Here is a 12,334-nt window from a genome sequence, read left to right as displayed (position 1 = left end):
AAGTGCAGTACCAGAACTGAACGAGTATGAGTGCAGTAGCAGGATTAGGCGAAGACGAGTGCAGTAGCAGAACACGAGTACAAGTGCAGTAGTAGAACTGGATGAATATGAGTGCAATAGCAGGATTAGGCAATGACGAGTGCATTAGCATAACACAAGCAGCAGAACTGGACGAGTATGAGTGCAGTAGCAGAATTGGTCGAGTGCAGTAGCAGGATTAGACAATGACGAGTACAGGAGCAGAACACGAGTACAGGAGCAGAACACGAGTACAAGTGCAGTAGCAGAACTGGACGAATATGAGTGCAGTAGCAAGATTAGGCGATGACGACTACATTAGCAGAACACGTGTAGCAGAACTGGACGAGTATGAGTGCAGTAGCAGGATTAGGCGATGACAAATGCAATAGCAAGCAGCAGGATTTGAACAAAAAAGAGTTTGGATTAAAGAAAATAATTAAGATTAAGTTATCCATGCATAAAGGTTAGAATTGCATATGTCTTATTGACACATGGCAACAAAGTAACATAAAGAGATTATTCTCAAAAAAAAAAAAAAAAAGTAACTGTAAGACCCCGGAAATTCATTATTAATTTCTAATGTTTTCCGGAATTTAATTAGTGGTTATTGGACGATTTCGTGGCTCGTGAATGGAGTGTGTTTCGGATTAGTCGAAGAATATGGTTTTAGGGGAGTGGCAATGGTTGACTTTTTATACGTTGGGTTTCTTCAAAAACTTACTTCATGAAAGTTGTAGAGCGCGTCGATACGAGTTTGTTGACATGTGGAACGCGGAAATCGGAGTTCGTATGAGAAAGTTATGAGCGATTGAAAATTTGGGAAATTTCTATAAATATGAGAAATTTCGGGATTTTTCATTAAATCCCAAAATTTCCCATTTTCTCATTTTCTCCCCCAGATTCTCTCCGTTCTCTCTCCTCAGACCCGACGGGTCTCCGTCGACCCGACCCGAGTTTTCTGGCACCGTCGATCGTCCTCCGGCTGTGGACCCGGCCAAGATGGACCCGTTTTGCCTCTCTCCGTAAATCCCTGGTGTCATCTTCACCGCCCGAGCAGCACATAGGGAGATCGAAGGCCCTCAGTTGTACGATCGGGACCCGACCGGTTTCCGATCTCCGGCGACTTCTCGGCCGATTTCTTCACGGTTCTGGGATCGCCTCTTCCTACTGATCATCCCCATACAGGCCTTGCATCATGATTTGGTGTGTGGAGCAAAAGATCAAGATGTGAAGCTTTCAACGGCTCTGGTTGAATCTGGAAACGTGATCAGACGACCGAAATTGATCCAACTTCCAAGCTTGATCTAGGACGATAGGCCTCATCAAAAAGCCCGCGGATCAAGTGGGCCGATGGAGGCCCGCCGGCCCGCAGGGCTTTTGGCCCGGCCCGGCCCGTCAAAAAACCCGCAAAAGCCCGCCTTGGTGGGCCGATGGAGGCCCGCAAAAACCAGGCCCGGCCCGCCAAAAGCCCGCTAGGCCCGGCCCTTAAAAGCCTGCTAGGCCCGGCCCGTAAAAGCCAGCAAAATATTATATATATATATATATATATATTGTGTGTGTGTGTGTGTTTATATATATATATATTAATATATATATATGTATGTGTGTGTGTGTGTTATATATATAGATATATCTATATGTGTGTGTGTGTTTGTAAATATATATATATATATATATATAGACACATATAGATATATATTTGTGTGTGTGTTTATATAGATATATATATATAGTCATATATATATATATATATATATATATATCAATATATCATATATGTGTGTGTGTTTATATATATATATATATATATATATAGAGAGAGATATATATATATATATATATATGTGTGTGTGTGTGTTTATATATATATATATAGAGATATATAGATATGTATATATATATATATCAATATATCATGTGTGTGTGTGTGTGTGTGTGTATATATATATAGATATATATATATATATATATATATATGTGTGTGTGTGTTTATATATATATATATATATATTAATATATATGTGTGTGTATATAGAGAGAGAGAGAGATATATATATATATATAGATATATATATATATATATATATATATATAGAGATATATATATATATATATGTGTGTGTGTGTGTGTGTGTGTGTGTGGAAGTTCTTATACTATTATATTTCTATATAAAATATGTGTATATATATATTCTACATATCGGTTGACCAATCCGATCGGATTCGAAAATATGGTGAAATTGGCTAAATTTTTTACCACACTCATAATTTATTGTAATAAACTCATCCAACGGTCGGTTTTTCCATTTTCTTTGAATTAATAGGGGTTGCTCTTTGGAGTGTATGATATATAAATATAGGTTTATAAGAGTAACTACGTTTGACCTAGTTGATCGAATTCGAAACAAGAACCAAATTGGCTGGATTTTCTACAACCACCATAAAACATTACAATCTCTCCATCGAGCGGTTGGTTTCTCCGAATTCATTTTCTACTTCATGGTTGCTTTAGAATGAACCTAAACAATTTAAATGCAATGTATAAGTCATACAACTATAGGAATAAAATTGGTATAGACCAATGTGTTTGTAATTAAATTTTTTTTTTTTTTTATCTTATGTCCACGCACATCCATTGATTGAATATATACAAACGTGATGTGAAAAAATAAGCATGTTTCGCAGTTGTCACCGCATCGGTCAACCAATAGAACATATAAGTGACTACGATTGACCAATCCGATCGGATTCGAAAATATGGTGAAATTGGCTAAATTTTTTACCACACTCATAATTTATTGTAATAAACTCATCCAACGGTCGGTTTTTCCATTTTCTTTGAATTGATAGGGGTTGCTCTTTGGAGTGTATGATATATAAATATAGATTTATATGAGTAACTACGTTTGATCTAGTTGATCGAATTCGAAACGATAACCAAATTGGCTGGATTTTCTACAATCACCATAAAACATTACAATCTCTCCATCAAGTGGTTGGTTTCTCCGAATTCATTTTCTACTTCATGGTTGCTTTAGAATGAACCTAAACAATTTAGATGCAATGTATAAGTCATACAACTTTAGGAATAAAATTGGTACAGACCAATGTGTTTGTAATTAAAATTAATTTTTTTTATCTTATGTCCACGCACATCCATTGATGGAATATATACAAACGTGATGTGAAAAAATAAGCACGTTTCGCGGTTGTCACGGCATCGGTCAACCAATAAAACATATAAGTGACTACGGTTGACCAATCCGATCGGATTCGAAAATATGGTGAAATTGGCTAAATTTTTTACCACACTCATAATTTATTGTAATAAACTCATCCAACGGTCGGGTTTTCCATTTTCTTTGAATTGATAGGGGTTGCTCTTTGGAGTGTATGATATATAAATATAGGTTTATAAGAGTAACTACGTTTGACCTAGTTGATCGAATTCGAAACGTGAACCAAATTGGCTGGATTTTCTACAACCACCATAAAACATTACAATCTCTCCATCAAGCGGTTGGTTTCTCCGAATTCATTTTCCACTTCACGGTTGCTTTAGAATGAACCTAAACAATTTAAATGCAATGTATAAGTCATATAACTTTAGGAATAAAATTGGTATAGTCCAATGTGTTTGTAATTAAAATTAAATTTTTTTTATCTTATGTCCACGCACATCCATCGATGGAATATATACAAACGTGATGTGAAAAAATAAGCACGTTTCGCGGTTGCCACGCCATCGGTCAACCAATAAAACATATAAGTGACTACGGTTGACCAATCCGATCGGATTAAAAAATATGGTGAAATTGGCTAAATTTTTTACCATACTCATAATTTATTGTAATAAACTCATCCAACGGTCGGTTTCTCATTTACTTTGAATTGCTATATGTAGCTCTTTGGAGTGTATGATATACTTATAAAAAATTAGGGTCTTTAAAAATTTATTTATCAACAAATTAGTATCTATATATAAATATAGATTTTTTTGGGTACAATATAGTTATATAGATTGTTATCTTTGGTTGTATTTGATCATTATCCATTGAATTTCCAAAGCTTGATTAAAAAAAAAAATACTTGCATGTGTCTTTAAATATTTATTTATAAATAAAGCCCGCAAGGCCCGGCCCAAAAAAACCAGCAAGGCCAAGCCCGGCCCAGCCCGAAAAAGCCGCAAGGCCCGCTTTATATGGACGGGCTTGGATCCTTTGATTTTTAATAAAGCCCGACCCGGCCCGGCCCAAGCCCGCTATGAATGGGCCCGGCCCGGCCCGTTGACGACCCCTATAGGACGATCTAGACCGAATCTCACTTAACTCCAGGTATGAAGGTGGCTCATCTCTTCATTTTGAACAAGTTTGTAGTTGGTCACTTTGCCATTGGAGGTGGTTGACCCGGCGTTGACCGCCGCCTGCTGACCTGTCACTTGTGGGGGCGCGTGGTGGCGCGTCAGTCATCCAAAATGTGTTTTGTTTTCAGTTTATCCATCTACACATCGATACGGTCGTTTTGATATATTATAAGTTTATTTTGGAGAAAGTTGATGCATGCTAGGGTTTCGGTTTTACGCATTATCTTCAGTTTGCAATCCGCGAAGATCTGACCGTTGGATCTTCGAATAATTTTGATAGGATGATCCCAAAGGCAATCCGTGAGAATCTGACCGTTGGATTTTCGTTTAAGTGTGTTATGAATCAATTGCTAAGTTAGGATCGTATTTTGATTAGGTGACTGACGGTTTTGGTTGGGCGGACGGTTGTGATTGTGATTTTGGGCTGTATTGAAGACGCAGCTGGATTGAGGTGAGTAAATCTCACGTGGTTCATTTACGAACGGATTTATTTATTACTCAGAATTACATGTTTAATTGTTAAATCATTTTCGAAACAAATTATTTGTTTTAAAATATATGAACTTGATCGACAACGATTCATGGGTAAGTTAAAACAATGTTTTGATATAAAATGATTTTCGAGAGGAATAATTTATAAAACTATAGTTGGTATTAGTGGTCATTCCTGCGTGAATGACTACATATATATATATATATATATATATATATATATTTACGTGGAATATATATATTGGATGGTGTGACATTATTGGTGAAGTTGTGTTTGAGAGTGTGATTAAATATATTGTAGTACCAAAGTGGTGACCAAAGTGGCGATAGTTTATATTGTAATACCAAAGTGGTGACCAAAATGGCGATAGTTTATACAGTAGTACCAAAGTGGCTATAATTGATGTGTTGATTGTTATGAAGAGGCTATGAATTAATGTTGAGTGATTGAGGTTTGAGATTGTTGATGGGTGATCATCTACTTTAGTCAAAGTCGATGAGTGAACATCGACTATCGACTTTAGTTTGGAGTTGATGGGTGATCATTGACTTTAGTGTGGGTTGTTTGACTTCTTCATTGATTTTCCTTTTTCTTTTAATTGTTGAATTTTAAGTAATCTCCTGAACTAAGTTATATGCAGGGATTACTGCCTTTTGAATTGTTTGTTTTAATGTAATCTCCTGAACTAAATTATATGCAGGGATTACCGCTTTTTGAATTGTTTGTTTAATGTAAATTCCTGAACTAAACTCTATGCATGGATTTATATGATTTCTATTGTTCGTTTTTAATGTGATCTCCTGAACTAAGTTTCCATGCAGGGATTACTGATTTAACTTAATTCAATTGTAAGTGCGGTTGTGGTTGAGACTTGTAGTGAGTTGTGAGCGAGATGTGAGGTCATCGTTTTGACAAATGCTTTATGTTGAGGGGAAGTGAGTGTGATTTGTCGTTGAGATGATATGATATGATATGAACTTGATGTTTGGTTGTGTTGTGGAATTAAATATGTTGCTTTAATTTATCTCACGAGTTTGAGAAATTATAAGTATGAGTGACGCGAGTCACTTTAATTGAGTTTACTCATACGGGCTTAAAAAGCTTACCGGGATTGTTTTGTTCAACCCGGTGCACTATTCTATGGTGTAGGGTTTACTGTGCAGGTTAGAACATCGATTAATCGTCGTCGAAGTTGAGGGGTACGTTCGGTAGCGTGGACGTTGAAGGGTAATCCTAGTTTTAAGTCTTCCGTTGTGTAGTGAGTTGTGGTGGGTGTGTTTACTTATTGAATTGTCATTCAGTTTTATTTGTAAACTATCTGTAATGTAATATGTGACTCTAAAGAACGAGTCGGTATTGACATTGTGAGCTCAGTTGTTATGTTGCTTAATTTAAATGAAAAATTTTCTATGTGTTTTTCTTGTGCTTGGTGAGTTATCGCGTTTCGGATTTGAATTTAATTATTCAAAATTCGGGGCGTGACAGTAACATAAATGAATTAGAAGCCAAAAGAAGTAGTTAAGGATAAAAAATAAATTAACTCATGATATGTGGCAAGTGGAGAGCAGATTGTCTTTATTTGTAAGATTTAATCATTATAAAGGGATTAAAAGTCAAAAGAAGTAGTTAAGAGTAAAAAAGTAAACTAACTCATGAAGCAAATTGTCCTTATTTGTAAGATTTAGTACTTATATATTTAATTCAATCTTTAAATGATGTATTTGTTAAGTAATTTTTTGTCAATAATTTATATGTAATTTGTTAATTTTCTAAAAAAACCCGCACCAAACCAACCGATTTCAGCCTGTTTTTTGGTTTTTTGTTTTTTCTTTTTCTTTTCCCACCCTGTACGGCCGTCATCGCCTTAAGAAGTTAAGAATGAAATGGACGGCCGGATTAAAATACTCGGAGATAGGAGTCGGGCTCATCTTTTGTTTTACATGGGCTCTCTGCTCTCCTCAGACCACAAAAAAGTATTAGTCAAAAACTCAATCCAAAACACAATGTAGTAGCCCAAGCCATATATTCACCACAACTCAATCCAAACTGGTTTTCGGCCAAAAATGGCCGCAGACCTCTGTTCCCGTTCTCCGGCCTTCCTCCTCTCCACAACCGCCACCACCACTCCCCAACGCTCCCAACCCTCCACCGCCTTCTTACCCTTCATCTCCCTCTCCCCCTCCAAGCCCTTCCTCCACAAAACCCACCTCCGCCCCAAGCCCAAGTTCCACGTCCTCTCTCAGGCCCCCCAGCCCACTTCCCAGCTCGGCCACGACCGCCTCTCCAAGGTCCCCATCTCCCACATCCGCAACTTCTGCATCATCGCTCACATCGACCACGGCAAGTCCACTCTCGCCGACAAGCTTCTAGAATCCACCGGAACAGTCCAGAAGCGTGAAATGAAGGAGCAGTTTCTGGACAACATGGACCTGGAGCGCGAGAGAGGCATCACCATCAAGTTACAGATAGCTCGGATGAGGTACAGTTACAAAACCGGTGAACCCTTCTGCCTGAACTTGATCGACACTCCTGGACATGTCGACTTCAGCTACGAGGTTTCGAGGTCTTTGGCTGCCTGTGAAGGTGCTTTGTTAGTTGTCGATGCTTCGCAGGGTGTCGAAGCGCAGACATTGGCGAATGTTTATCTTGCATTGGAGAATAACTTGGAGATTATTCCTGTTTTGAATAAGATTGATCTTCCTGGGGCGGACCCGGATACTGTAATGAAGGAGATTGAGGAGGTTATTGGGTTGGATTGTAGTAATGCGATACTCTGTTCTGCTAAGGAAGGGATTGGGATTAGTGAGATTTTGGATGCCATTGTTGAGAGGGTGCCTCCACCTGTTGACACTGCTGACAAGCCGCTGAGGGCTTTGATTTTTGATAGTTATTATGATCCTTATAGGGGTGTGATTGTGTATTTTAGGGTGATTGATGGGAAGATAAAGAAGGGGGATAGGGTTTATTTTATGGCTAGCGGGAAGGACTACTATGCTGATGACCTTGGGGTTTTGTCTCCGACTCAGTTTCAAGTGGGGGAGCTTTATGCTGGTGAGGTGGGGTTTCTTTCGGCTTCTATAAGATCGGTGGCCGATGCGAGAGTTGGGGATACGATCACGCATTATGGTAGGAAGGCGGAGAGTTCATTGCCGGGTTATGAGGAGGCTACTCCAATGGTGTTCTGTGGGATGTTCCCTGTGGATGCAGACCAGTTTCCGGACTTGAGGGATGCACTTGAGAAGCTGCAGCTTAATGATGCTGCTTTGCAGTTTGAGCCAGAGAGTTCGAGTGCTATGGGTTTTGGGTTTAGATGTGGGTTCTTGGGGCTTCTGCATATGGAAATCGTGCAGGAAAGGCTGGAGAGAGAGTACAATTTGAGCTTGATTACTACTGCACCTAGTGTTGTGTATAAAGTGAACTGCGTAAATGGGGAAGTTGTTGAATGCTCGAATCCATCTTTGCTTCCTGAACCTGGCAAAAGGAAGTCGATTGAGGAGCCTATTGTGAAGATTGAGATGCTTACACCGAAAGAGTATATTGGCCCCCTTATGGAATTGGCGCAGGACAGGAGAGCAGAGTTTAAGGAAATGAAGTTTATTGCTGAGAATAGGGCATCACTCACTTATGAATTACCCCTAGCTGAGATGGTAGGTGATTTTTTTGACCAGCTCAAATCCAGAAGTAAGGGTTATGCTAGCATGGAGTATACTTTACTTGGGTACAAAGAAAGTGATCTAATAAGACTTGATATTCAAATTAATGGTGATCCTGTAGAGCCATTGGCTACTATTGTTCACAAGGATAAGGCATATGCTGTAGGGAGGGCGTTAACACAAAAGCTGAAGGAGCTTATACCAAGACAGATGTTTAAAGTACCGATTCAAGCATGCATAGGTACGAAAGTGATTGCCAGTGAAGCTTTATCGGCAATTAGAAAGGATGTTTTAGCCAAATGCTATGGCGGAGACATTTCAAGGAAAAGAAATTGCTTAAGAAACAGGCTGAGGGGAAGAAAAGAATGAAGGCAATCGGTAAAGTTGATGTGCCTCAAGAAGCCTTCATGGCTGTGTTGAAACTTGAAAAGGAGGTATTATGATTATGTAAGTTTATTGTTAGAAGCAACATCTTGAAAATTGTAAATTTTTGTGGATTATGAGAAGCTTGAGCAGCTTCCATCGAGCTTGAAAAATTCAATATAATCATATAATCTTTCGTGAACAATATTGGAGGCCTACGAATTGCTTTGCACCAGACAGTTTTATTGTAGTAGTTACTTTTCAGAATTCATTGCACTGCACACCAGCAAAGAACATAGGAGCAGGCAAAGGTCTAGACTCTAGACTTTTCTTTTCTTTTCTTTTGTGAATATGAGTTGGCAAAGATCAAAACTGAGCCAAATTAAACCAAACTATATCCAACAAGGTTCCCACTAAATAAGATGCCTTACTTATAGAAATGCTTAAAGGACGGTATATAACAATATCAACATAATGAAATGGATTTCTTTCCTGAGAGCTTCGTCCTTCTTCATCACTATAGTTATATCTATCTACCATAATGCTGCTGCTACCATAAAACTACCGAAAACGGAACAATTCCAGCATTGATTGTTTAGGAGATTGAATGGTGGATCCTGGAAACAACCTATGAATACTGTCGTAGAACTCAATTTCATAGGAAGAAAGGCTTCCGGGAGGTTTGGTAATTGAGTTAATTACCACCGTTTTAGACTATTGCATGGTCTGTATATTTCATTCGTTGGACATTTTCTGGAAACTTGTTGAAGAAATGTTTAGATACAGCAACTAAGGAAATAGTATTATCAAGCTGTTGACAGAGGCAAAATTATTTCTGTCACAATAGGCTATCGGATAAGCATTGGCCATCATACATAATGGAGGTAATAAACCGTATTGCTTTTTAGGTTTGATTGCCCGCCCAATTAATATGCTTCTCTTTTAGCGGCTTTTTGTAATTATTGTGAACTGTTTTATGGTAGCAAAAAAGAATTGGAATCCTCATGCATTGCAGAGAAAAGTACATTGAAATCCAACTATATTGAACAGCTACTACAAAGTACATTATTGTTCTAGGCTAAATAACTGAGCTGAAGCTGCGGTTATAGAGATGCTTATAAAGACCCAAAAGTTGATTACTTGAAGAAGAAGAAGCAAAAGTATCCACATATTACAATGGCTTTTCTCTCCCCAATAATTCTTCCTTCATCTTCATCTGTCAGAGTTTCTGTGATTATCTTATTTATATTGCTCTCCCATAATGTTGCTGCTATAACACTATCCAAAAATGGAACAGCTCCAGCGGTGTTTGCTTTTGGAGATTCAATATTGGATACTGGCAATAACGATTACATCGTTTCTATGAGCAAAAGCAATTTCCCACCTTATGGAAGAGACTTTATGGGAGGAATGCCTACAGGAAGGTTTAGCAATGGAAGAGTCCCCTCAGACTTCGTTGGTAATCAAAACTCTAGGAATACATATTCTTTGTGGTTTCTACCATTTTGGTTCTGCATATAGTCATACTACCATTATTGATACATTTTTGTTGCTTAATACTGATTACTTAAGCAAATTAATTTCCAGCTGAAGAATTAGGAGTGAAGAAGGTGTTGCCGGCTTATCTGGATCCGAATTTGCAGCTTCAAGACCTACTTACTGGTGTATGTTTTGCCTCAGGAGGTTCAGGATATGACCCTCTCACTCCCAAATTACAGGTATACATACGCGCACACGTGTGTGTGAATATATATGATCTTTTACACTAATAATTTTTAGTATTTACAACATATCATACCGTATCATATCATATGTCCTTGGTTTCTCTTAATTAATTCTGTTTGTATCAGTCTGTCTTGTCATTATCAGATCAATTAGACTTGTTCAAAGAATACAAAAGCAAGATAAACACAGCAATTGGGAATGAAAGAACAGCCACTCTACTGTCAGAAAGCTTATTCATCCTTTCAATAGGAACCAATGACCTTGCAATTAATTATTTTTCTACACCACTGAGGAGCGCTCACTATGATATTCCAGCTTATACAGATCTCCTGCTTGAAGTAGCTTCAAATTTCCTCCAGGTACTATTCGAAAAATATTAGCACTGTCAAACTGGTTTAGAGAGTTAAGGGTTTGAAGTGTAATATTGTACTATATGTTAGTTAATGCGGGAGAAATTACAGGAACTTTATGCACTGGGAGCAAGAGTGATTGGAGTAATAAGTATGCCGCCAATTGGGTGTGTGCCAGCACAGAGAACACTCGATGGAGGCATAGAGAGAGCCTGCTATGAGACTGAGAACCAAGCAGCAGTCCTCTTCAACTCGAAGCTCTCCCCCCTTATAGACTCCCTCAATAAGAGACTTCCAGAAGCACAACTCATTTACATTGATATATATAACCCTTTGTTGTCCCTTATCCAAGACCCTGCTCAATATGGTAATCTCAGCTGCATGTTCATTCTATCTTCAACAGTAGTAAAGCAGTTCGCTGACATGATTTATTGATTCAGCATTTGAAGTGGTGGATAAAGGATGCTGTGGAACAGGAACTGTGGAGTCCGGGCCTCTGTGTAACAAAGACACTCCAGTTATTTGCAACGATGCGTCCAAGTACATATTCTGGGATAGCTTTCATCCCACAGAAACAGCTTATAGGATCCTCACCTCTGCAATATTAAAGCAGATTGACAAATTCTTCTGAACTGTCTGAAGAATCATAGAAGTTATATTAAGTGCTAGTTTTGTACGGTTGTGCTTATAAGATAAATTGGCTTATAGTGTGATATGAGAATAAGTGGTTGTTTAGTAAAGCAGTCAGGTGTTACCGATTTTTTTTTTTTCGGTTGACGTAAACTATATTTTTAAAAGTGTTTATAGTACTAAGGCCTCATTTGTGACAAGACCAGCCCCAAATTTTTCCTCAACTCCTAGAGCCACCTTGCTCCAAATCACAATATCTCCCAATTCACATTACACAAGTCTCAACAATATTAACCCCACAGGTTATCAGAGCAATCTAATACACAAGATATACAAGAAAATAAAATAGAAAGGTAAAGGATAGATGAGTCCTACAATGCGGAAGCAGTGACAGCTATGCCTCAACTCCATGTACACTCGACCTCAACTAATCTAGCGTGCAAACTGGGCATTTGAAACCGAAAAGCCCAAGGAAAAATCACTTAACAATTCGGTTAGAGTGAGTGGACGAAAAAAAAAAAGCAATCTCAAAGGAAAACAAATATAAAATTTACTGCTTTCCCAAATTATTCTCTTAAAAACCTCGCATGCAGTAAAGTCTTGAAAATACTCTTAATCCTTTTCTTTACTGAAAACTTAAACAGGTATTGTAAAACATCTCGAAAATCGTCTTGGAATCTTTTAAAATCAAAATAGGCGATATGACTAGAGGGAATTGTCGACTAATCATCTCATG

At 38.1% G+C, this 12,334-nt stretch overlaps 2 protein-coding genes across 3 annotated transcripts; both read left to right on the top strand.

The window, feature by feature from the left end:
* The first annotated feature begins 6,835 nt into the window (after positions 1-6,835).
* LOC112186725 (translation factor GUF1 homolog, chloroplastic) lies at positions 6,836-9,098 on the top strand. The gene is given in 2 exon segments (XM_024325226.2): positions 6,836-8,852; positions 8,855-9,098. Coding segments are annotated over 2 exon segments (2,031 nt in total). The 5' UTR covers positions 6,836-6,940; the 3' UTR covers positions 8,974-9,098.
* A 143-nt stretch (positions 9,099-9,241) lies between these two features.
* Positions 9,242-11,726, top strand: LOC112183686 (GDSL esterase/lipase EXL3-like). 2 transcript variants are annotated; one of them, XM_040514206.1, is made up of 6 exons: positions 9,242-10,053; positions 10,191-10,352; positions 10,481-10,611; positions 10,744-10,977; positions 11,080-11,335; positions 11,409-11,726. In XM_040514206.1, exons 2-6 carry the CDS (start codon positions 10,256-10,258, stop codon positions 11,597-11,599), a joined length of 909 nt encoding a protein of 302 aa, XP_040370140.1. In that variant the 5' UTR covers positions 9,242-10,053; positions 10,191-10,255; the 3' UTR covers positions 11,600-11,726. The 2 variants fall into 2 exon arrangements, with proteins under 2 accessions (XP_040370140.1, XP_024177810.1); XM_024322042.2 differs by having other exon boundaries at positions 9,242-10,352.
* The last annotated feature ends 608 nt before the right edge of the window (positions 11,727-12,334 follow it).

Source organism: Rosa chinensis, chromosome 2 (genome assembly GCF_002994745.2).
Source record: "Rosa chinensis cultivar Old Blush chromosome 2, RchiOBHm-V2, whole genome shotgun sequence".
In the NCBI taxonomy this organism is placed as follows: domain Eukaryota; kingdom Viridiplantae; phylum Streptophyta; class Magnoliopsida; order Rosales; family Rosaceae; genus Rosa; species Rosa chinensis.
Note: the sequence above shows the minus strand (reverse complement) of the source record. Positions and strands in the feature narration are given on the sequence as shown.